Genomic DNA, 26,242 nt, shown 5'->3' with positions numbered 1-26,242 from the left:
TCATGCCCTCCTACCTGATCTTGTTGTGGCTACCCCTGCCTGCTGAGGAGCCACTGATGTCCTTTTCCTGCTCACCATCCCTGTCCCGATCTTTCTCTTCCTGAAGCCGCTGAAGCAGCAGTTGATGAGGGAGGCTTCGGAGAGTGGGCCCAGGAGAAGCTGCAGGCTGTGCATCACCTTTCAAGTTGATGTCACTGGCTGAGCGCTGTAAGGGCCGGGGGGATGCCAAGCCACTTGGGCCAGCCAGACGCCGTCGCTTTGCATAGCTTGGGGTTTCCCTGAATGGTACTAGAGTAGATGGGCACAAGTTAGACTCTGAAGACTAATTGACTGGGGGTGGGGGTGGGGTAGAATTACAACATTTCTCCTTTCTTTTTCCTCCCTCCAAATCATTTCATATTCCCTTCCTTACTCTCTTTCAAATTCATGGCCTCTTTTATCATTGCTATTACATGCATATATGCATATATATTCCTAAATATAAGCAGATCAATACACATAATATTACTTATATGGATGATTTTGGGACTGATCATTTGGTATTCAATAAACAATTAGTGTGCTCCTCTCTGGGGAAGACTGCTTCTCACACTCCCAGCATGCCTCAGTTGCTATCTATAGTTCTTTCTATAGGGAAATTGATTTTTTTTTTTTTTTTTTTTTTTTTTTTTTAGTGTTTCAAGAGAGGGCTTCTCTGTGTAGGCCTGGCTGTCCAGGAACTCACTCTGTAGCCAGGCTGACCTTGAATTCACAAAGATCCACCTGCCTCTGCCTCCTGAGTACTGGGATAATTAAAGGCATGGGCCACCACTGCCAAGCTGGGCAATTATCTTTTAAAACAAAAATACTGGGCTAGAAGATAGCTCAGTCATTAAAGTGTTTTCTGTGCAAAACTGAGGACCTGAATTCAATCCTCAGCACCCACAGAAAAAGCCAGGTATATTGGCATGCACTTGTAACCCCAGCACTGGGGACATGGACAGGCAGATCCCTGGGGCTCACTGGCCATCCTGCCTAGCATAATTGGTGAGCTCCAAGCTTTAGTGAAAGACTCTGTCTCCAAAATCAAGGTGGATAGCTCCTGAAGAAAAATACCCAAGGTTGGCTTTCAGCACACATATACACACACACCTACCTATATATATAAATCCACACAGAGAGAGACAAATGAGTAAATCTATAATGTGTTCTAAGAAATGCCCTATCCCAGGAAATCAGAACAGTTAACCACATTAATGAAGTCTCCCCTGGATGACCACATCTCAGTCATGCTGCCTCCAACCCTAACTTTAAGGCAAGAAGCTTGCTCCTCTCTTCTCAGCCAGCTTAGGCCCTGGAATGCCCAGATCTGTTGTCAGAATTTCTCACTTTGCAAGGTTCAGGATAATGCAGGCTACATGTGATAAATCTCATCAGGCTACTGCTATGTGAGACTATGTACTATTGACTATAGCCAAGAAAACTAAAAAAGACATTCTAGACCAGAGTCAGTAAACACCCTAAAAAGAATCAGGCAGTAACTATTTCAGGCTCTGCAAACTACAGAGTCTCCACTGCCATGTCTCAAACACTATCACAGTAACATGAAAACTGCCACAAACACATATAAATAAATGGGCCTATCCATGATCCAATAAAACTTTTAAAACAGATGAAATTATCAAACTGTATGTTATGTATGAGAGAATCATTTTAGATCAAAAGACATATATATATATATATATATATATAGAAAGGTAGAATGTTTTTGTTTGTTTTGCTTTGTCTCAAGACAGGGTCTTCACTATGCAGCCCTGGATGTCTGGAACTCACTATGTACACCAGGCTGGCCTCCAACCCTCAGAGATCCACCTGCCTTTGATTCCCAAGTGCTGGGATTAAAGGTGTGTGACAATATGCCTGGCTAAAGTTAGAATACATCTTTAAAAATAATGCATGTAAGTAGTAACCAAAAGAGCAAAGTAGCCATATTAATAAACTTTAAAAGATAAAAAAAAAATGTAAGCCTGGGAAGATACTGTATATGGTAGAATGCTCGACATACAAGCATGAGGACCTGAGTTCTATCCCCAGTATCCTCATAAAGTAGTATTGTAGAATGTACTGTCCTAGAGCTGAGGAGGCAGTGACAGCAGATCACTGGCCAGCTAGCATAATCTAATGAGCAACTCAGTCCAGTAAGAAACCATGTCTCAACAAGCAAGATTCAGGATGACTACCAAGGAACACCACTGGAGGCTGACTTCAGGCCTATACAGTCATACAAACACACACACACACATATCAAAAGTCAGAAAGCTACATCAGGAAGAACAGCAGTTCATCAAGAATATTAATAATTATTAACATATACACACCAAAGAATGTAAAAGAAAACATATGAAACAAATACTACTGCTTGAAAAACAGAAATACACGTGGAGCAATGGTGGTGCACACCTTTAAACCCAGTACTTGGGAGGCAGAGGCAGGTGGATCTCTGTGAGTCTGAGGCCAGCCTGGTCTACAGAGTGAGTTCCAAGACAGCCTCCAAAGCTACAGAGAAACCCTGTCTCAAAAAAACAAAACACCAAGCCAGAGAGAGAGAGAGAGAGAAATCGGCATTCCACACTAATATCCAAAAACTTCAATACTCATTTCCAATAATGAATAGAAGATCTAAAAAGATGAATGAGAACATAGGGAACAAGCCAATTAGATCAAACACATCTAGGACATCTCACTCAACAGCAGTACTTATGGATAGCTAACACCTACATTTAAAAAGCAGTATGAAACTGGGAGGTGGTGGCTCACGCCTTTAGTACCAGCATTTGGAGAGCAGAGGCATGGGGATCTCTGTGAGTTCGAGGCCAGCCTAATACACAGAGTGAGTTCCAGGACAGCCATGCTACACAGAGAAACTCTGTCCCGAAAAACCAAAAGACTAAATAAAAAATAAAACAGTATGAAAACAAGGACACAGTTCAGTGGTAGTTTGTCTAGCGTAACTAAGTGTCAGGTTCCACCCACAGTATTAGAAAAGAAAAAAAAAAAAAGAAGAAGAAGAAGTTCAAAGACCTAAGCATGGTAGCACATATAATCCCAACACTGGAGAAGCAAAGACAAGAAGATCAATCCAAGTTCCAGACCAAGCAGGGCTTTATAACAAGACTTTGTCTCAACAATAACAAAAGCATCATCAGCACACTGGGTGTGGTGGTACATGCTTTTAATCCCAGCATGGAAAACAGAGGCTGTATTACCTCTATGAACTAGAGGCCAGCCTGGTCTACATAGTGAGTCGAGTCCCAGAGCAGTCAGAGTAACATAGACCCTCTCTCAAAACAAAAACAAAAAAACAAAAAAAAAATTTGGAGTGTTAGGGAATATAGCTCAGCCATTAGGCGCAGTTGTTCAATTCCCAGTACCCAGATGGTAGCTTACAACCATCCATCACTCAAGTTCCAGGGGATCCCCAAAGTCCTCTTCTGATCTTTGCTGGCCAGGCACTCACATGGTGCACAGACATACATGCTGACAAAATCTTCATACACAGAAATAAAACAAGTCAACATGCTTTTAGTCAGACTGACTTTTAAGGAAAAGAATGTATATTTTAGAAAAGACAGCTAAAATCAGAAATGACTTAGGGGATTGTTACCAACTTTCAGAAATAAAATACAAAATGACATTATGCAAAATCATTTGCCACCAAATTAAATAAGCTAAATAGGTGAACAATTTTTTTAATTCACCAGTTACAAAAACTGACTCAGGAAGAAATAGAAAATATCAACAAACTCAAAACAAAGAAACTGAGAAATCACAACCTTCCTACCAACAGCAGAAAAGTGGTAACGGATAGCATTGCCACAAACACTTAAAAGAATCAACATCAGTCCTTCTCAAACTCGCCCAAAGAAACATGAAAGAAAACAATTCCTAACTGATTCCGAATTATACATAAAGCATTCCAAGGATAAAGACTTCAGTAACCAACATAATGCATCAATAAAACAAAAGAGAAAAACCAACACCACTATTTTAGTTGATTCAGAAAAAAAAAATCACTAAAAGTCCAACATCCTTTAATGATTAAATATCAGGAAACTATTAACAGAAAGGAACTTCCTCAGTGTGGCAAGGGTTCTTTGTTATAATTGATTTAAAATCATTGGGAAGAGCCAGGCGGTGGTAGCACACACCTTTAATCCCAGGCAGAGGCAGGCAGATCTCTGTGAATTCCAGGCCAGCCTGGTCTGCAGAGCGAGTTCCAGGACAGGCTCCAAAGCTACACAGAGAGAAACCTTGTATCGAAAAACAAACAAATAAACAAAAGAACAGTGGGAAGAGAAGTCAGGCCATAACAGGGCTCACATAGCAAGTGTATTGGAAGAGAAGAGAGAAGGGGCAGAAAAGGAGACAGAGAAAGGGGCAGAGAGGGTATAGGGGGACAAAAACCAGTCCCTGGGGACAAGAATGGCAAGAGATGGGGTGGGGGTGGGGGGGTGGTGAGCTGAGGTGAGCAAGGCCTGCCTTTTATAAGGAAATGTAACAAATGTGTCACACAGCTGAGGACTATCCTGTCAGGACCCCAAGAGCAGGCCAGTACAGATGCCTGAATACTAATAACCCACAGCTAACATCACACTCAATGGTGAAAGCCTAAAAAGTTTTCCTAGAACATGAGGAACAACAACAAAAGGTAATGAGGAACGAGGCCAGAATGGCCACTTTCATGACTACTATTCAATACAGTAGAGAAGTTCAAGCCAGAGCACCAAGGGAACAAAAACAAATGAGGCTGGGTATGATGGTGCATGCCTTTAATCACAGCCCTCAGGAGCTCCAGGCCAGCCAAGGCTACATAGTGAGACGACCAACAAAAAGAAAAGAGGTGCTGGAGAGCACTGCTGCTCTTCTAGAGGACCCAGGTTCAATTCCCAGCACCCACATGGCAGCTCACAACTGTCTTCACACCAATGCACATAAAGTTAAATAAATTTTGAAAAGAAAAGAGAGCCGGGATGGTGACGCACGCCTTTGATCTCAGCACTTAGGAAGGCAGAGGCAGGCGGATCTCTGTGAGTTTTGAGGCCAGCCTGGTCTACAAAGTTACACAGAGAAACTCTGTCTAGAAAAAAGCGAGAGAGAGAAAGGAAAACAAATTGAATGCATCCAAATTAGAAGAAGTAAAGCCCTTTGCAGACAGAGTGACCCTATATATAGGAAATCCCAATAATGCACCAAGAAAGCCACCAAAATTAATAAGCAAATACAGAAAAGTTGGTAAAGACCAGTGTACAAAAGGCTACTGCTTCTATATACCAGCAAGGAAAAACCAAAGAAAGAAGAAGACATCCTTCAACACATACTGCCAAACAACTAAGATCCAAATGACAACAGATTCTGAACTCACAGTTTATAAAAAATGAAGCTACAATTGACTATTGACCTAAATATAAAAGCTGAACCCATGAAAGTTAGAAGAAAACTCACTGGCTGGTGGGGGTGGTGTCACTTGGATGCCATTAAATGTGGTGACTCTCACACTTTAAATTCCACCTGAATAAACCAACATCTAATATAAACTGTGAACTGGAACTAGAAATCGTACAGTTAGAAAGCACCGACTAACTTCTAACGAATCAATTGGGGAGGGGGGGTCCAAGACAGGGTTCCCCTGTAGCTTTGGAGCCTGTCCTGGCACTCACCAGGCTGGCCTCTGAGTGCTGGGATTAAAGGTGTGTGGCACCACCTCCTGGCCAAAATTGTATTTTTTGTCTTGCTTCTACAAATACCTTGAAGTTTCTCCCTTCTTCTGGAAGTGTTACTTTGCTCCCTCCCCCCCCCCAAGTCATGAGTTACACAATAAAACTCAACCATGCTTAAGGATTTCTTTTATCAAGGCCTTACTGGGGCCACACAAACAGCAGCAGCCACCAGCTGAGCCCTAGTGGCCACCACTTAGAACCCTCTTGTGCTCAGATTTTATGTGAAATTCTCTGGGTTTATCTGAGAGATAAACTCACAGTGGTGCCTAAAGCCATACTGACTTCTGAAGTTGAAATAAAAACTATCATGAGTCCTGTAGGGAGTCTTCAGGTGTCTTAACTGGGTTGTATGAAAAGAGATCTCAGTAGAAAATTCCCAGGAAGATGGGAAATAATAGGTTGTTTAAATCTAGCAACTGAGACTCTATCTCAGAACTTGCTCTTTTCTAGACAAAGGGTAAATCTTACCAAGTAAAGTTACCAGCTTGGAAACTAGAGAGAGAGAGAGGGAGACAGACAGAAAGAGAAACAGAGAGAGAAAGGGAGTGTGTGTGTGTGTGTGTGTGTGTGTGTGTGTGTGTGTGTGTGTGTGTGTGTCTTGCTTCATAGCCTAGGCTGGCCTCAATCTCCTATATCCCTATTGGAAACTACTCTGTGTGTTGCTTCATAGTGTGTGTGTGTGTGTGTGTGTGTGTGTGTGTGTGTGTGTGTGTGAGTGTATGAGAGTGTGTGTCTTGTTTCATAGCCCAGGCTGGCCTCAGTCTCTATTCCCCCTACCTCTACCTCCAGAATTACAGCATATACCACAGTCAAGTTCTTCAGTCTGCTTTTTAACCACTGGTAGACTTTCATCAAAATCTTGAGCTCAGAAATAAACAAGGGTATTCCTATCTAAATTTAAAAAAAAAAAGTTTTGCTACCAGGCAGTGGTGGCACACACCTTTAATCCCAACATTTGGGAGGCAGAGAAAAGCCAATCTCTGAGAGACTAGCCTAGCCTACTGGGCAAGTTCCAGAACAACCAGAGCTGTTACACAGAGAAATACTGTCTTGAAAAAACAAAGAAAAGAAAAATTTGCCTTTCTCATAGGTTCCAACCTGAGATCTAGTGTAATCTAAATACATTGATAGGACCTGGGTATCACCCTGAGGATTATCCCCATTGCCACAAGCCCCTCTGAAGTCCACATACAGGCTATATATAAATTAGAAAAAGCTAGAAACCTACTGAAAGCCATTCCTAGTGTATTTCTTACCCATGCTACTAGTCAACTAGAACTAAGGACAAAAGAAAAATATGATACTGATTTCAGAGTGCACTAGGTAATTTGGAGGTTTTGTTTGGTTTGGGTTTGTTTGTTTGTTTGTTGAAACGAGATCTCACTGTGTTGCCTTGAATAGCCAGGAACTCACTGAGATCTGACTGCCCACCTCTGCCTCTCAAGAGCTGGGATTAAAAGCCTGAGACACCATGCCTGGCTCCTTGATTTGTTTTTAATCCTAAACTAACTTTGGACAATCCAGAAAGGGCCCTGTAATGTTACTGAATTAATTAAACTTGTCTGATGTAGTAAGCTGTATGGAGAGCATTGTCCCCAGAGTACTACTAAACCTCTTTTGGGGTTGGGGGTGGGGATAAGCACAGGAAATCCCTATTTAGCCCAAGCTGACCCCAAACTTGTCATTATCCTGCCTCAGCCTCCAGAGTACTACGTACGACCATAGGCATACACCACCCAACTACCAAATTTTAAACTATCTATTCACATAATTTCAAGATACAAATATTCTGAAAGTGTATAAAATTCCTGGAAGTTGGAGCTGGCTTGGTACAGTCCTAACAATCCTATCAGTTGTATAACTCTGGTTGTGTTAAAATCTTGTAAGCAAAAAGAAAAAGAAAAGAAACCCAATCCCTTGCTGACTTCATCATCAGATTTCAACCATAGCCGTCTGGAGTCTTGCCAAGCATACAGTTATTATTGTCATTCTTCTCTAAAAGTGTGTGCAGTTAGCTGCAGCACTAAATTACTTCTCCTTCAAAGACACTGTTGGGCTTTAGACAAGTACTATGGAATATAGGTTTCCAGTAACTTTAGGAGCATACCATTAGCTTGGATAAGAATTTTCAGAACTGCTTAGAGGTGGTGCAAATGCCTTTAATCCAAGCACTTGGGATGCAGAGACAGGCAAATCTCTGTGAGTTCAAGGCCAGCCTGTGTTCTATACAGTGAGTTCCAGGACAGACTCCAAAGCTACACAGAGAAAACCTGTCTCAAAAGAAATGAAAGCCTGGAGTGACAACATGAAAGAAAAAGCACATGAGAGAGAAGGAAGGAAAGAAGAGAGAGAAGAGAAAGTCAGTCTAGAGGAGACAGAAAAAGACTAAAGAAGAAGAGGAGGAGGAAGACATTCCTGGTAGTTTGTTGCATCCACTAACCAAGTCCAAGCAAAACAAGAACTGGGGACGTGGGCCTGAGATAATGGTTCACACCTGTAATCCTAGCGCTTGGACGCTGCGGCAAAAGGATACCGTAAGTGCAAGATGAGCCTGGACTACACAGAGGGTTCTAGGTCTTCTGGAATGCAGAGTAAGACCCTGCCTCAAAATAATAAACAGACAGAAAAGGAAATAATGGCACAGAACTAAAATACCAATGAGGTAGCTGAGATTTTTTTTTAAGTTTTTTTTTTAAACTGAAAAAAAAAACTGAGGTGAATGATTTTGTTTATTTGAATTTTTTCACTTTAATGCTCTAAATTTAAGTAATATGCTTTCCTTTTGTACTATCTGTGGCCTATTGGTTACTCTTTAAAAATCAAAACTGAAATATTTTTTTAAAAACTGAAATATTTGCTGAGCGGTGGTAGTGTATGCCTTTAATCCCAGCAATCGGGAAGCAGAAGCAGGTGGATCTCTGTGAGTTCAAGGCCAACCTGGTCTCCAGAGTGAGTTCCAGGATAGCCTGGGCTACACTAAGAAACCCTGCCTCGAAAAAGAAATTAAACAAAATAAAAAAAATAACTGAAATATTTACTTCTCCCCACCTGATCATTCCACATTTGCAAAGCTAATTGTGGATATTTTTATTACATGATAATATATTATCTGCAGGAGTTCAGTAAGAAACTGTTCTGTTTTTATAGAGTACAATTAGAAAAACTGATTCTATGACCAAGGCTTTGATTAGAATATGATTTGAGAATCTGTTAAGGGCGCCAACCAGTAAGAACTGTTCCAAGCCTTACTGTGAATAAAATGTCATTTCCTGCCAGGTTTCCTCCAGAAACCTGAAAGTATTTGAAAGACCCAAAAAAAAAAAAATTACTATTATGGAAGTCTAAAATATTTCTGAGCCTTGAAAGATTTTTAAATCCAAACTAAGGCCTCTCATTAAAAATTTCAGCAAAACAAGCTCAAGAGCCTAACTGCTTTTCTTACTAAATGTGTTGCTGTACTGTTTTTGTTGTTGCTGGAGACAGCCTCATGTAACCCAGGCTGGCCTCAAACTCATTTACACTGCAGATGACTTTGAACCTCTGATCCCATCTCCATTTCCAGAGTGCTGGGGTTACAGATGTGCTCTACTGTGAGTGCCTTATCCAGTGCTAGTGCACAGCTGGGCAGGCACCCTACCAATTTAAGCTATATTCCAAGCCTTTCCTACTACATTTGTATAAATAGGTTCAAAGACTAACGTGGCCACAGAGAAGGAAAGTATGGCTCAGAGAAAGCTGCAGGACACTGTTCTGAGACTACGGGCCTGCTCACTGTTTTAAAATTGTAATATTATTATTATTATTATTATTATTTATTAGCTATAGACTGACCTGGATAATGATCTTCCTTTTGAATGCTTTCCCACTTTTCCAATACAGAATCACTAAGAACAAGAACTGCTCCTTTCTGAAACTCCAAAGCTGGAGAGGGACGCCTTGATGCAATTCCAGGGGATAACCCTCCCTGAGGGCTGGCTACCACAGGAGGTCAGCCTTCTCCCAGAAATACAGGCATTTGAGATGCAAGCCAGGACACATGCTCTGAGCTCAACTCCAGAAATCTTGGCTAACTTCTTTCTGGACCCTGACTGATTCGATTTGTCCTAATGATTCACCTTTGAAATGCCTTTGTTCAATAAAAATATTATTCTGAGCCAGGCACAGAGAGCACACACCCTTAATCCCAGAGGCTGGTGGATCTCTGTAAGTTCAAAGCCAGCCTAGTCTACATACTGAGTTCCAGGATGTAGTTAAGGACATACTCTAGTCTTGGGCATCTGTCTTACAGTCACCATAATTCTCTAGTGTGCTACATTTTCCCCCTAGGGTCTCAAATGTGTCTTCATAGCCATCCACAGTACACTAAAAACAAAAATGAGATCAATAACCACAACAGAAATCTTCAACCTCTTACTTAACAACACAATTTGAGTCAAAGACATCAGCCATGACACATTATGGTGACATTAATGTGCAAGTTCTGGTCAAAGTGGACAACTAGTTTTGTTGTTTTGCAAGTGCCAGGGAACTGGAGAGATGGCTCAGCAGTTAAGAGCACTGGGGGAGTCTGTAACTCCAACTGTCTGTAACAACTGTCTGTAACACCCTCACACAGACATACGTGAAGGCAAAACACTAACACAAATAAAATAAAAATAAATAACTTTTTAAAAAGTGAAAGGCATTGTGGTATATGTCTTTAATCCTGCACTTGGAAACTCTCTGTGAGTTTGAGGCCAGTCTAATCTACATAGTGAGCTCCTGACCAGCCAGAACTACACAGTGAGACCCTGTCTCAAAAAATAATTTTTAAAAATCATCTAATTGGGATGCTGTTAATGAGAGTGGTTCTGGCACCTTACTACCAAACAAAGCAGAATCCACAGTAAACCATCCATCATCTGAAGCCAGAAACTACACTGATCAGAGCAACCAACTAACTTCAAAAAAAAAAGCTTTTCTTGCCTTGTCTCTACAAATACTTTCCCTCCTTCCAGAAGAGTATAACCTCCACTTAGGAGCTTTGGAATACTCAAAAATTTAAGCATGCTTAAGTTTTTTCTTGTATCAATGATAAATTATGTGACCTTACATTTGACGATGGATTCTTAGATACAACATCAAAAGCATGAGCGATTTTTTTTTTTTAACTAAAAAAAAGAGAGAGTATGATGACAAGTGCCTAACCCTGCTACACAGAGGCTGAGGCAGGAAGATCACCTGTGCCCAGAACTCAAAACCAATCTGGACAAGAAACAAGGCACTACACAGTAGCCTTGTCCTGTAATTCCTGTATTCAGAGGCTAAAGCGGAAAAACTCAAGACCTAGTGGCCAGCCTGGGACACATAAACAAGTTTAACACCACATATGGTATATTTTTAATTTGTTACACCTACTTATTTGTGCATGTATATATATGAACACAAGCATGTGCCATGGCTCTAGGAAGCCTGTGAATGAAGATCCTGAACAAATCTGCTCCCTCCTTCTACCATGTGGATTTCCCAGGGTTAGTAGCAAGCACATTTACTCACTAAACCATCTTGGTGGCCCTATCCTTTGTATGTCCAAAATAGATAAAGAATTGTTATAGTTCAACAATAAGGAAAACATTTTAAGTGAGCAAAGGCCTTCACCTTTCTCCAAAGACACACAAGTGAGCAACAAACTCATGGAAATATGCTTACTAGCATTAGGCATTAGGAAACCACAAAACCATAATGAAATACTACACCATATCCAACAGGATAACAACTTACAAAAGAAAAAAGACAGCAGGCAAGCATTGGGAAGAACATAAGGAAGTTAGAAACTTGTGCACAGCTGATAGACGTTTAGTAGAAAACTGTTTAGAAACTCCTCAAAAATATAAGCACTGTCACATCACCTAGCAGTTCCACTCCTCGGGATAAACCCAAAAGAAGTGTAAACAAGTATTCATATAAATACATGTACAAACATGTTTGTGGTAGCAATATTCATAAATCAAAAAAGTAGAAACCAGCTAGAGAGATGGCTCAGCTGTTAAGAGTGGATACTGGCTGAGTGTTGGTGGTGCACGACTTTCTTTAATCCCAGCACTCAAGAGGCAGAGCCAGGAGGATCTCTGTGAATTCAAGACCAGCCTGGCCTACAGAATGAATTCCAGGACAGACTCCAAAGCAATACAGAGAAACACTGTCTCGAAAAAAAAAAAAAAAAAAGAGTGGATACTGACTTATAGAGGGACACGGGTTTGGGTCCCAGTACCCACACTGGATGGCTCAATCATCTGTATCTCCAGCTTCAGCTGGTACCCTCTTCTGGTCCCAAAGGGCACCTGTATGTATGTGACACAAATACAGACAAGCAGGCAGGGACATACACAAAAAATATACAGTCAGAGTGTGTGTGTGTGTGTGTGTTTTGTTTTGTTTTGTTTTTGAGACAGGATTTCTCTGTGTAACAGCCCTAGCTGTTCTGGAACTCACTCTGTAGACCAAGCTGGCCTCAAACCCACAGAGATCCTGCCTCTACTTCCTGAGTGCTGGGATTAAAGGCGAGTGCCATCACTGCCTGGCATGTGTATTTAAAGTAGAAACAATCTATATATCTGACAGGTGAATGGATAACCCAAATACCATGCATACGACAACAGAACACCTTTTAACTATAAGAAGAATGAAGTGATCTTGTAAGGCAGATGAAGCTCAAAACCACAATGAATAAAAGAAGCCAAACACAGAGCAATGGTCATATTATAATCCCATTGCTATGAAACAGCAATTACAGGTAAATGCAAGAGAAATTACAGTCTCAGCTGACAGGTTAGTGGAATAGGGTAACACAGAAAAATTGCTTAATATATCTGAGGTATTCTTTGGAGCAATGAAAATGTTTTAGGACTCAACAAAACTAGCATACAATAGTGTAAATGTAAGGAATGCCGCTGGATTGTCAATAAAAGTAGTCAATTTCAAGTAAAGAACATTTCACCTTAATTTAAAAACAAAAACTATACTGTGGACAGGCTGTGGCCTGCAGCACTGCCTGCCAAGTTTGTCTACACCGATTATAAATAGAGCAGAGCCAGGATCAGCAGAGCAGGCTTCACCTTGAGTTGATGACCAGTGTAGACACGCAGGCAACACCCAGGCTCAGACTCAGAACCTACACTGAACAAGCTCTCCAGGTGACATCACCATGTTAGAGCATTTCCCAAGGCACTTACCAAACACATGAGGCAGACACATGAGAACATATATACATAGAATGTGCATAGGAGGTTGTCTGAAGGAGCACAGCCCATTAACAGAAACAGGAAGAAAGCCAGTGACAGAGCTGAGTCCCACAAATGTCTGTTGGTCCATAAAGAGAAGCAAGGATGCCAAGCACAGGAAGTATCTCTTGAAGCATGACATGAGTGCCTACCAGACACTACCCCAAGGAAGGAAGAAGAGGACAGATAGGCAGAGAGCTCCATACAACTCCTATGTGCAGGCCTCCGCCCAAAGACCCAGAGTGAGACATAATAACTTACAAATGTCACTCAAGACAGCTTGGTGGGGACAAATGTCAGTGGTACACCCCTTTAATCCCAGCACTCAGGAGTCAGAGGCAGGAAAATCTCAGAGTTCGAGGCCAGCCTGGTCTACACAGTGAGTTCCAGGACAACCAGAGCTGTTACACAAAGAAACACTATCTCGAAAAACCCAAAAACAAAAAAGAAAAAGAAATGTCCTCAGAGTGACTATGCACAGAGGGCAAAGGGTAACCTAGATCCTGAGTCCCCAGGTGGAAGGATAGCTTTTCTCATTAACCCTCTGAGATGTGGTTTCCTTTTCTGTTAAAAAAAAAAAAATCAACTTCACAAAAGAATTTAGGAAGGTGAACTGAGATAAAATAAAAGAGTTCACAGTAAACCTCATGACTACATCATACTACACAGGGACAACTTGTTGTGTGATGGTTAGTTTTTTCTCAACTATACACAAGCCATCTAGGAAGAAATTTCAGTTGAGAAAATGCCTCCACCAAACTGGCCTATAGGTAAGTTTGTGGGCTGTGGGGTACTGCTTTTACAATTATGAAAAATTGATGTGGAAGGGCCCAGCCCACTGTGGGTGCTGGGTACTGTGGTTGGTGAGTACCACCTCTGGGCAGGTGGGTCTGGATTTTTGTTTGTTTTGTTTTGTTTTCTGAGACAAGGTTTCTCTGTGTAACAGCCCTGGCCTTCCTGGAACTAACTTTGGAGACCAGGCTGGCACAGAGAACCTCCTGCTTCTGCCTCCTGTATGCTAGAATTAAAGGTGTGTGCCGCCAACACACAGCGTGGTTCTGGATTATATAAGAAAGCAAGCTGAGTAAACCATGTGAAACAAGCCAGTAAGCAGTGTTCCTCCGTGGCCTCTGCTTCAGTTCCTGCCTTCATTTCCTACCCTTGAATTCTCTTCATGATGGAGTACGATTGGGATATGTATGCTGCAATAAACCATTTCTTTCCCAAATTGCTTTTTGGTCATGGTGTTTTATCACAATAAAAGCCTAACTAGGACAGGCTGTAATATTAAAATGTGTGATGGTGTATAGCTATAAGAGCAGACGTCTACATCAGGATCAGATGACACAGATGCCCACTATACTCATTAATGATGGGCCTAACCCCAACTGAGCAAGCACACTTGGGTAAAATGGGCAGTGCACTTCAGTTGGTGACCCCCAGAATCCTAGGATGAAGGGCAGAGGTATATTCCTATGTCTTATCCTAGATATTACACAAGTTCTTCATCTCTTGCAAAATCAGCTACAAACAGGCCTAGAATTCCCGCCCTTCCAGGATCAAATGTTATAGGAGACCAAGGTGAAAAAAAGATGCAGCAACTATGACATATAAATGAATTTATGACAAAATGAGGCACCACAGATGTCAGCAATTCTCTCACGATTAGACAATCAGACAAAACAAAGACCCCCCCAAATAATCACAAGCGGGGCGATCCCAGAAAATACCATCTCTGATATTGCCAGCCTCAATCAAACTATAGCTATCGCCTCTGTCTATATCAAACCCAAAACTATACCCTGGTATTTCTACCTGAGCCTGGGCCCAGCTTTGTACCATGGACGGTGAACTCATTCAGCACTGCTAATGGGGAAGTCACTCGCCCTCAGTTCAACCACCATTATGACCCCACCTTGCACGGCTCCAGGGGCACATAACCAAGCCTTATTCGCAGAGAGCAGCTCCAAGAAGAGCCCTAAGCATGAAACTAGCTTTAATTTTAACCTCATCCAAAGACAAACCCCCCAGGCCAGACTGTCTTAGAACTGAGGAATATTCTAACCTTAATGCTAGCTCTAGCCCTTTGCTGCCCAATGTCACCACAAATTGAAACAAGAAATGGGGACACTTCAAGTAACACTCACAGAAGAAAAAGGAGCCTGGGGCTCTGTGTTCCAGAATCACACACAGAAAAGCCTACCCAGAACATTAAGGGATCCCTATGGCTAGAAGGTTTTTGCTGTAGCCAGACAGCAACCCTTTGCTGGAGGAGGGGCCTGCAGTAACCCTGCAGACTTACTCACCTGTACCCAGGATGAGCCAGCCTCACTCCAGAAACAAATACACATGTACACACCATATTCTCTCTCTCTCTCTCTTCTCTCTCTCTCTCTCTCTCTCTCTCTCTCTCTCTCTCTCTCTCTCTCACACACACACACACACACACACACACACACACACACACAGACAGAGCCAGGCTTGAAGCTAACACTATGCATGCAACTTCTGGCCCTCCTCCAAGGGCTTATACATATGCCAAGTCTCTTTTAGGCGCTACCTGCTGGGAGCTGAAATCCTCTGGTGAAGTAGATAGCTACAAGCCTTATTCCCACTTCAACCTTCTTCCTCACCATTGTTTTGTTCATGGGATCTTGTCACATAGAGAGCCACAGGAAGCTAAACACAGCCCTAGCATCTAGAAGGGAAGTACAGGCCCCGATCTAAATGTCAACTGCTAGTAGGCACAGAACTTATCAGTGCTTATCACAGCCTAGAGCCCACACATGCCCTTAGGCCCTGCCCAGAAAATTCTGTCCAGTCCACACAGGCCATTTTTCATCACATTCCCCATTGTCTGCAAGGGTCACTAGCAGACAGCTGTCTTGGCGTATGGGGGCCCTGTTACACCACCACTGCTTATGACAACCACAGCACATTCAGGCAGGATCTATGGGTGGGCAGAACTCACCAACATCCGAGTCTTTGTGAGTCTTGATTACCTCAGCAAGCTCAAAGTTCCCTGCAATGATGGCCACCTGGGAGAAAGAAGCCAACATATGGAGGGCAAGGAGGGAGGATCCGCAACCCAGATTTAACCCGCACCTCAGGTGCTCCTACTGGGGTCCTCAAAAAGCCACCCTTCTCTCAAGTCACAGCAGTCAATGTCTACTGGGACATCACTTCTAACGGACAAGAGACAGGATACTAGTAACTGGGGTTGGCCCACTGCCCTCATCTGCCTAAGTCAAAGGGTGCTTCTAGGACTCGAACAGATCTGTACACACTCGTAGAACTTTCAATCTGCCCCTATCTGCAGCCATAATTCCTGTATCAACCCTGGCCCCACAGCTTTTCAGCTGTGTCCCCAAACCTGGACATCTCATAGACCACAATGTATCAACTTCCAGATGTGCCCAAATCTTCAACCTCTGCCTCACACTCCTAGACACAACCGTAGCAGTTTGCCTTTCTGACATTCTCAGGGGTCCGTGCTCCCATTAAAAATAATAAACACCCCCTTCCCCGCTGCTTTCATGGTCCATAAATTCCCAAAATATCCTCAACTCCTCCAAAGCTCCAGGACACAGAGATGATAGCTAACTGGCTACCCAGTGCCAACCAGCCTGACAGACTAATGTCTCAGAAATATAACCTGAGCCAAGTCTAGCAGCGGTCACACACCCAGTTCAGGGTTGTCCTCACACTCCTGCCCGCTTCTGGGGAATCAGGCCCACCACACCTGTCTTTTTGTCCTCTCCATTTGGCCCTTCCCCAGAGTCCTGGAGTCACATGACACTTATCCATGGGAGTAGGATAGAGGCAACCACCACACCAAACACTCCCTCAAGTTCTGGGCACCACCCTAGCTCACTCACAGTGCCACCTTTGGTGGCAATCCTGAGAGTGAACACTCCCTTCTTGCCTTCTGAAGAAGAATCCAGGCTCAAAGTCAATCGGACATCCAAGCAACCCCCTGAGTCAGCCTTACATTTCGTACCTGGAAGGCTGTCTGGCTGTTGTAATTGCGGACATCCTTGTTGGCACCACGGAAAAGCAGGACACGAGCACAGCTCTCCTGTTGGGAGGCAGAAATAATCACACTGGGCAGCAGGAGAGGCAGGGCCGAACCATGTGGGGCACGCACACAGAAATGCTTATATAGGTGTGCAGGGCACAGGAATCACTCACACAGAGAGACACATGCCAAGGCTAAGAAGGACTATGTAAGCAGCTCTCATCTGAGAGCTAGTTGCTAAGAACATACACATGGACATATTGGTACATGTGTTCAGAGAATGGATGTGTTTAAGTAGGCCACCCAGTAACTGGACACAGGACATACACATGGGGTGTCCCACAAGCTGGGATGTACCGTCACCTGTGTGCAAGCACATACATACATGAAGTCGCACTTTACCACTCACAGAAAATGTAAATGAACCTACAGAAGGGTGAGACTCGATGTATACCTGGTTGTAGAGGGCACAGATGTGCAAGGCTGTGTTACCCGAGGCATTCTGGGCACCCATGTTGGCCCCATAGAACAGCAAGTGCTCCAAGTGCTGCACATGTCCAAAGCGGCAGGCCTGAGGAGAAGAGAGGTACTGAAGCCTCCGACACAGAGGCATACAGCCTGGACCCAGCCCCGGCCCCCTGCTCACCTGATGGATTTCTTGCCAGCCATTCTCATCAGTGGTCCCCAGCTGTGCATGATCATGGAGAAGCAGCTCGCAGCAGAGGGCATCCCCGCCCCCTAGGGCACTATGGTACAGGGGCGTCAGGCCGCGGCTGTCCTTGTAGTCAGGTGAAGCCCCCAGGTCCAGCAGAGTCTGAGGGTAAGGCACCTCAGGATCCATGCCAGGCCCAGCATTCTGCATGAGCCCATGAGTCCCTCCAGACCAGGGTCCTACCCTCACTGACCGTCAATGCCCCTGCATTCCGCTGGCGGGTGGCACAATGGACAGCTGTTAGCCCATCTCGGGTTCGGAAGTCCAGGTGAGCACCTCCATTGCGAAGAACCTTCAGGAGGTCAGTGGCGTTGTCCAACTGTGCAGCAAGGCTCAGAGGGCACTCTGGGTGTGGAAACAGATGAAAGTTAGGGTCCCAGCTGCTCAGAAAATAAACAAACAAAAAACAGCTTCCTCTTCTTCTCACCTCCTGAGTCAGGGTCATGGAAATTGGGGTCCAGCCCCTTGTCCAGCAGGCGGGCCACCTTGTCTGTGCTGTGTAGCTGGACATAGTCCATGAACTTCTTCAGGTTTGCCTGGAACACCAGCCATCCCAGTCAGCTAGGTGCCACAGCCATAGTCATGTTACCATCTATCACCCCCTTCCTCCAGCAAGTTCCCAACCACCTATAAGGTACACACTGTCCCTAACCCCAATCCATATAACCTGCCATTTGGCTTGCTCATCCTCAACCCATACCCTCACCTCAGCTCTAGTTCCATCTAGCCAAGGCGGAACTAGACCCATGTGCTTTCAACACCCTTCTTTGCAAATCCACAACAGCTGTCAGCCTAACCCTGGCCACTTTCACCACAGCCAGGTCACCTTAGTCACAGACCCCTACTGAGTCCCTTTCCTCAGCCTAAAAGAGCACTGAGTTCGTTCTGATAGGAGCCAAATACTAACAACTCTAGTCTCATTGCTCTGGCCAGGGTAGACCCCTGAAGTGCCCATGACATGGCTTTGCTTTTTCCTCCTTTGCCTAGCAAAACCTCACTAGCCTTGTCTGGTGGCACAGATGCCATTCACACAGGGCATGGTGTCCCCAGCCTAGGTATCTAGAAATAGCATGTATCGTAGAAAGGAGAGGTGCCTCATGGACCAGTATCATGGGTGAGGGTGATGACACCAGTGGAAGAATCTATGCAAATCATCTAGGGTGAACCTTAGACAGTCTCAAGGTAACAGAGGAAGAGGGTAGGGACAGCTGGACCCCAGGCAAGCAAGAGGACACAGATGCAGTGAGAAGTACAGATTCATCTGAAACACAGACAAGACTCACTGAAAAGCAAGTCATTCATGTCTTGTGGGCCCCTGAGAAAAGATCTAGAGAACCCACAGTGACATATGGGCCAGTGGAGGGAGACAGATACCTCTCTGATATGGTCTCTGACCAACAAGAGCCAGGGCCACTGGCTGTCATCTGCCCTGCAGTAGAGGAAAAGTCTGCCACAGAAGCCTAAGGATCTAGGACCATAGGTATGGTCTCAAAGACCTTTTCCAAAGCTCCAGAGACCATCAATGAAGTTCCCACAAGCAAATTCCCATTGGCCTACAAAGCTGGGGGCCTTAGTAAAGGGCTATGATACCCACCTTGCCCCTTGGACACTCACAGAAGTGTAGTGCCCCCTCAAAAAAAAAAAAAAAAAAGCAGGCCCACCTGGGAGCAGGTCCCAGAAGAAAAGACACTGTACAAGTGTACCCAGGCCACAGAGGGCCTACCTAGGCAGATCTGGGCCAGCTTCATTGGGCAGTCACAGCAGGTGACTCAATTCCTCTGCCTCACCTGTGAAATGTAGTAAATCCCTCCTGGGAGAGAATTAATGGGAGATCTAATTCACTGGACCTCTTGCACTAATGGCAAACACATTGAATGCTTATTTGTTTCCCTCTCCCCCAGCTTCAAACAAGGCACTCACCCCTACACCAGCAAAAAACTCTGATTTAGCTGGGACCTATCACTGGACCAGTCACAAGCATGGAGTCCGTGCCCAGCCCGGGACCAAGTCCTAAAAGCCACTTCAGGGAAAGCAGGCTGGGCCAAGGCAGAATAGGGGCACTGGTCATGGGAAGTCCCCTCCAGTGGTTACCTCTTTACCTTTGTGTGTAGCTTTGCAAACTGCTTGTCATCTATGAGGTTCTGGGCATAAACTCTCCGCTTGTATCGAAACTGCTCAGATAAAAGAAAAGGTGGAGAAAAGGTACCCACACAGGTCCAATGAGTAAGTAGTGGTGGCCCCCACCACGTGCTGCGCACTGCTCACCACCCTCCTGCCCACACTTTCACTGCAACACAGCCATGCAAGTCCCAGACACACACTTACAGAACGGACAGACAACAACTGACAGTACTCTGCCAATTCATGGCCTGGCGGGCCTGCAGCCTGTCTGTCTCATTCCCACCACCAGGTCTTGGGAAACTGCACTGCTCTCCCAAGATCTGGAACTAAGCTTTTATTCCTAGACACTTCCTCTCCAAGTAGAAATAACCCAGTTACCAGTTCTACCATGAGAATCAGAACAACCTTGACCTTGGTGCACATACATACATGCATACACACACGCATACACACACACACCTTCCAATTAGGACTCAAATCTCCATCCTGGAATGGCAACTCAAATCACCTTTATATGTCATAAATGGTGCTAGTATTTTGGGCCAACCTCAGAAGACTTGGAAGTGAGAGGTGAGAGACAAACGTGCACACGGATAACACTGTTCACACACCACATGACCCTTAAGGCACTCACTCACTCCTTCTCACACTCCTCCCTCCAGTATTCAAACTGCTCACACCACACATGCTGAGTGCATGTGCTGCAGGTGCTCATTGTATGCTGTACAAATTGCTCACTGCAAGCACTCTACACACTGCTCACACCGTTCTCCACGCTTAAGCTGCAACACACCACTTACCACACAAGCAGCTCACACTTCACCCTACCCACTGCACTCAGTGTACCCACCTCTGGCTCTAAGCACACTGCTCAGGCTGCACACAGCCCCCCACCGCTCCTGCTGCCAACTCCTCCCGGCCTGCCCTTCACTGCTCCAGCCACGGAGCTCAAAGATCACACCCAGTGCGCTCCATTCCACCCCCACCCTGGTCTGCCCAGCACCTCCAGATAGGGCAGGGGCGTGTCCAGGTTAGGCGGGTAGTCCTGTAAGAGCCGCTCTTCATCCAGGAACTTGCCGGCGCGACCCCGGGAGGGCGGCTGGAATAGCCCGTAGTTGAGCGCGTCCTGAAGGCTGTGGTTAAGGGCGCAGAGCACACGCTGCTTGGCGGCCCACACGGGCGCGGTTGGGTCCAGACGCAGGCACTTCTGCAGCGGAGCGAGTCGTGAGCCCGGACCTGCGAGCGCAGGGCACCGCGCCCCGGGCCCCGCTTGGAGGGCTAGTTGGGGAGCAAGAGCGGGGACCCCGCGCCACCGCGCCGAGGCCCCGCCCCGAGGCTGGGCTTCCAGGGCCCCGCCCCAGCAATGGGGAGGGTCCCGCGGAGGCGGCGGGGGAGGGGCGAGTGGCCGCGGCCAGGGGTCCTGGCGCAGGGCGCGCCCGGCAGGGGTCACCGCTAGCGGGGTACACAGGGGTACGGCGAGATCGCGAGGGCTCACCGTTTGTTGCAGGTCCGGGATGCCGACGCGCACGACCACGGCGCTGGCCCCGGGGCCGTCCATCCCGGTGCTAGCGCCCGGGCCCGGACTATTGCCGGCGGAAAGAGGAGCGCACGGGGATTCCGCGCGGCGCCCTGGCCCCCCCTGACCCCCCGCCGGAGCCCCGCCGACCGCGCTGCGCGGGAGGGGGCCGGGGGGGGCCGGGGCCGGGGCCAGCGCGGGGGACAGCGGCTCCGGGGGCTCCGCAGGCGCAGCGGCGGCGGCGACGGCGGCACGGTTTAGCTGCATCGGCCCCGGCTTCGAGCGGCGCCTGCCTTCCCCGGGGGCGGGGGCGGCGGGGGGAGGGGGCCCGAGCCCGGAGCGGAGCGGAGGCGGGGAGGGGGCCGCGCCGGAGGCGGGGACGGGAAGCCCAGGGCCGGGAAACTGGGGTCCCCCGCGGGGTCGGGGCGGCGTGGGCGTGTGGTGCAGAGGGCGGGGGCCGGGGGCCCGCGCGGGGGGGTAGTGGCTGTCGAGGGGGAGTGGCTGACACAGCGGGGGGATGGCACGCCGCGCTTCCGCTGCAGGCGAGCGTCGCAGACCACCGTACTAGGGTGACAGAGGGTTCTGGAGCTGGGTGAGGTACCTCTACGCGTCGGGGCTAGAGGACCACAAGCTGACCGAGAGGAAGAGACAAGCAGGAAAATTGGTGTCCCGGGGTGGAAATCTCTCCAGTCTGCCGACCCCACTCCAGATCCCAAGGAGGTGGTGGGATCAGCGGGGCACCGTGCTGGGTGGGAATCGGAGGGCCGCAGACCCCAGGCTCGAGCAAGGCGTAGCTGCTGTGCCACAGAGGCGCCCCCCAAATCAGCCCTTCTAACCGCACCCAGGGCGTTCATCTCGGCCCCCACCGCAGCCGAGTTTGGGGAGTCTGTCCGGACTCTGCGGCTTCCCCCCACTTTGGCTGGCCCAACCCTGCAGCTGGTCGCCCCCTCCCCGTCACCTTAGCGACAGTAGGATGGGGGCGCGACCTACGAGGAAGGGCTTAGGGGAGGGGGCGCCACTAGTCTCCACCTGCGACGGGGAGCTGAATTTTAGTTTCACACGTTGTCGTGGCAACGCGGGAGGGGGTGACGAGTGGGCGGGGAGGGGAGCGCTGCGAGTGAACCAACTCAGGCGCCGCCCGCGTGGCGTGCCAGTCTTAGCCCGGCGCTGCCTCGGAAGTGCCCAACGCGCGGGGACCCGCTCCCAAGGCCCAAAAAAGGTGCAGAAAGGCCCTGAATGGTTGAATTGCTCTACTAACACTAAGGTCTAGTCTTGCCTTCTACTGCTCTCTCCCACCTACCTTGACTTACGCCCCACCCCCTAACGGCCCCAGAGAGCCACTTATCGCTGGCGGTACACACTGGACAGCTTTTGCGGAGCAGCCTGGCCGGGAACTCTGCCAGTGGTAGAAAGCATCCCCTCAGCCCCAGCCTCCCCAACCCTCTCCATGAGCAGCCCTGGATCGCCCACAAAACTGGTTATTCCTGAACATCCCAGGAATAACCTTGGACTGCCCTGGTCCTATACATCATAGAGCCTAGCTTCACCAGATCCCACCCCTGAGCTCCCGGCTCACTTTAGACATGCCCTCACCCCACACAGAACAGTGATTGGTTAGACTTCCCCTCAAAACAGCCTGCGCTCCAAGGATCCATCACCTTCCAGAAGTGTCTCATGACTCCATACAGACAGGGCTTTCTGACCAATCCAAACTCCTCCATGGGCCACCTGGATCACTCCCACATCACTACCCTTGAAGAACAATCTCACCCTTCACCAGAGCCACTCACCACCAGAGCCACTCACCGACAGAGCTGTCTCCAGCGCTGCTGCGCCTCTGTTCCCAACTGCCCTCAGGCCTGGGTGGACCCCTCAGTGCTGGAGGAAGTGAAGCCCCATGAGGCCCTGACATTCAAGCCCCTCCCAAAGTCTGACTGAGTAGTGCAATTTTGGGTACCCTAGGGGCTAAGGCAGGATGTAAGAGCAGGAGTCTCTCTTATCTCCAGGAAGCACCTTGGGAAGCTCAGGGCTGGGTTTCCTGTGTCCCAGCACAGACAGGAAACTTTGCTTCCTGGCAGAGTTTCACTGTCTTCCTCCCTTGCCTCTTTCCTATCCGCCTTGACCTAGGCCCCCAACTCCCTTCTGCTAAACCCAACCCCTCCCATCAAAATCCCCACCCACCTTGATTTCCAGTCTCCCTTTTCCTAAACTAGCTGCCTACTGGTGGGAAATGATGACCAGAATCCACAGTGATGAGACTGAAACGGAGGACTCCTGTGCCCTCAATCAGGCAAAGGGCCAGCTTTGGACACTCCATAAAACCTGTCTTGACCTGAATGGACCCAGAGCCTGGGGTGTCACCCCTTCAGGTTTGCTGTTCCAAAATGGACCTCATGGGAGCCCCTGAGCCCCTACTGACAACTCCTTTGCTGGTTGACTCTAGCTATCCTTGTAGGTCTATGACTTTTGCTACAAAGCTTTCGAGCAGAAAGTGTCACATTTTGGTAACCAGCTAGCGGCAGACTGATAGTCCCTTGAACATCCCCAGCTGCTACCTTCCCTCATGCCCAGCAGACCCCCCATTTCCCAAGCAAGGTGACACTTTGCCTGGCAATACCTTAAAATACTGGTGCCAAAATTCTGAAAAGATCTTATTTTGACCATCCCTATTTCTTCCCTGCCTCCCAGTGCACTTTCAGCCACACAGCTCCAAGAGATTTGGGGGTGGAGGAAGGTTTGTGACTAGTGTATCCAGAATAGTGCATGACACGTGGATTGGAAGCAAACGTGTAACTATAGTCCTCAGCCCACTGACTGAGGTATCCACTGCTTAAACATTCCCTGGAGACATGCAAGTGGCAGTCTCCATGCTATGAGCCTTCCACATCCTAAGTATATTCTGACTTGCAGTTCATTCTCCCACCCCACCTTCTGGCCCTCTGGGTGACCTCACTTGGCCTGTTAGTTCCTCTGTATACTACTTTGCTTCACTTACACCTCAGGGGGGTATCCCTTCCTTCCATCCACCACTCCTGCACACGTCTCCCTCTTGTCCCTCAGCTCGCTGACCCTTCCCTAGGTTGCCAAGTACAAGACTTCTTGCTGAAAGTCTCATTGGCACACTTCTGCCCAGTCTAACCTGTCTCCTACTGAAGCTCTCCTTGGGTTCCCATAGTATCAGGAGATTCTACACTCACCCAAAGGAGCACATCTCCAAGATGACTTCCTCTCCCAGATGGTCAGCATCTCTCCCTTTGTGGACCCACCTCACCCCACGCTTCTTGATCCAATATTCTGTTCTGTGCTAATCTGGCTTCTCTTTTGTAAAGCTGCCATTGTCTTTTGACATAGTGTAATTTCTTTATTCCTTGCTTAGCATCTCTCTTTCCTGCCAGAAGGTGGGCTTCCTATAGAGACAAGTCTTCTTAGCCACTCTGGTTCTGCTGTGTCTAAGCCCTGGTACACAGTGCAGCTCAGTTTGTTTACTATGTAAGTAAGCCAGAGATTAAACTATGGTCTACAAAATTAAACTCATCTTCAGCTCAGACCTCCTTGCTATGGAGCAGATGAAATTTTGAGTGCTAGCTAGACTTACAATGATGTCTTGATCCAGTGTGTGTGTGTGTGTGTGTGTGTGTGTGTGTGTGTGTGTGTGTGTGTGTGTGTGTGGCTTTTATTGCTCCTGGTTAGATAATATCTAAAGGTATATTCATATTCTACCTCATCTTGAGTCTGATTTTTCTTTTTCCAGGAATCAGAATCTCTTTAGATTCAGCTTTTTTGGTCTTTGCTTTATGTTGTTTGGGATAGATAGTCTTGCTGTATATCCCAGGCTGCCTCACACTTACCATTAGCACATCAGCCTCTGAGTTTTGGGGGTTTGTACATCTCTTTTCTTTAATTTTACACTTAAACGTTTCCCGCTACACTTCTTTTAATTCTTGCTAAATTCACTGAGCTAGATATTTTTCTGATTCATCTCCAGTTTTCCCCTTTTCTCTAAGTTCCTCATAAGCATTCAGCACTTCTAATTTCCCATTATCATTTGAATTAGAGTGTTGATATGTAATGCTTTTATTTTGTTGTGTTCTGATTTTCAGATGTCATATATTTTGGCTCAGGAATTACAAGAATGTGTATTTATGTTTTCAAATGTTTACTATATTTTTGTGGACTACTTTTTTTGTTGTTTTGGTTTTTGGTTTGTTTGGTGTTTTTTGGGGTTTTGTTTTCGAAACAGGATCCCTCTGTGTAGCTCTGGCTGTCTTGGAACTTGCTCTGTAGACCACGCTGGCCTTGAACTCACTGAGATCTGCCTGCCTCTCCCTCCCAAGTGCTGGGATTAAAGGTGTGAACCACCACTGTCCAGCATAGACTAACTCTTTACTAATGACTTCTTCCTGCATTATGGTCAGAAAACATGGTCTGGACAATACCGATATTTGTGTAGTTTGTGAAGATTTTCCTTGTATCCTGAAGCTGAAGGAGGAAAAATGACCAGTTCTGGGTCAAATTGGACCACATAATGAGATTACATCTCAAAAACCAAAGCAAGCCAGGCATGGTGATGCACAGATGGTTCACTGAGTTCTAAAACCAGTCTTATCTACACAGTGAGTTCCAGGACTGCCAAAGCTACACAGACAAACCCTGTCTCTGAGGTGGGTGTTGGGGGAGGCTAGAGAGATCACTGATCAATTAAGAGCGCTTAAAACCTTTGGAAAGGACTCAGTTCAGTTCCCAACACCAATGATCTGGAACTCCTGTTCCAGTGGTTCGGATGCCCTCTTCTGGCCTCTGTAATCACTGCATGTATTCAGTGGACATACATAAAGTGCAAGCAAAACACTTCTACACATA

At 46.6% G+C, this 26,242-nt stretch overlaps 1 protein-coding gene across 4 annotated transcripts in view; it reads right to left on the bottom strand.

Moving 5' to 3' along the window:
- The window catches only part of Shank3 (SH3 and multiple ankyrin repeat domains 3), a 58,932-nt gene extending 35,638 nt beyond the window's left edge, over nucleotides 1-23,294 (bottom strand). For all 4 annotated transcript variants that reach the window (XM_051189659.1, XM_051189663.1, XM_051189662.1 and 1 more), the window contains exons 1-11: nucleotides 23,189-23,294; nucleotides 21,362-22,013; nucleotides 20,870-21,073; nucleotides 19,845-19,916; nucleotides 18,173-18,281; nucleotides 17,939-18,090; nucleotides 17,680-17,847; nucleotides 17,488-17,604; nucleotides 17,016-17,093; nucleotides 15,987-16,053; nucleotides 15-288 (exon numbers count right to left, since the gene is read on the bottom strand). In XM_051189659.1, the coding sequence (XP_051045616.1) occupies nucleotides 15-288; nucleotides 15,987-16,053; nucleotides 17,016-17,093; nucleotides 17,488-17,604; nucleotides 17,680-17,847; nucleotides 17,939-18,090; nucleotides 18,173-18,281; nucleotides 19,845-19,916; nucleotides 20,870-21,073; nucleotides 21,362-21,649 (1,529 nt within the window). In that variant the 5' untranslated portion in view covers nucleotides 21,650-22,013; nucleotides 23,189-23,294. The remainder of the gene's footprint in view (nucleotides 1-14; nucleotides 289-15,986; nucleotides 16,054-17,015; nucleotides 17,094-17,487; nucleotides 17,605-17,679; nucleotides 17,848-17,938; nucleotides 18,091-18,172; nucleotides 18,282-19,844; nucleotides 19,917-20,869; nucleotides 21,074-21,361; nucleotides 22,014-23,188) is intronic.
- Between the last annotated feature and the right edge of the window lie 2,948 nt (nucleotides 23,295-26,242).

Source organism: Phodopus roborovskii, unplaced genomic scaffold, assembly GCF_943737965.1.
Source record: "Phodopus roborovskii unplaced genomic scaffold, PHOROB, whole genome shotgun sequence".
Lineage (NCBI taxonomy): Eukaryota > Metazoa > Chordata > Mammalia > Rodentia > Cricetidae > Phodopus > Phodopus roborovskii.
This window is presented reverse-complemented; position numbering and strand designations above follow the sequence as displayed.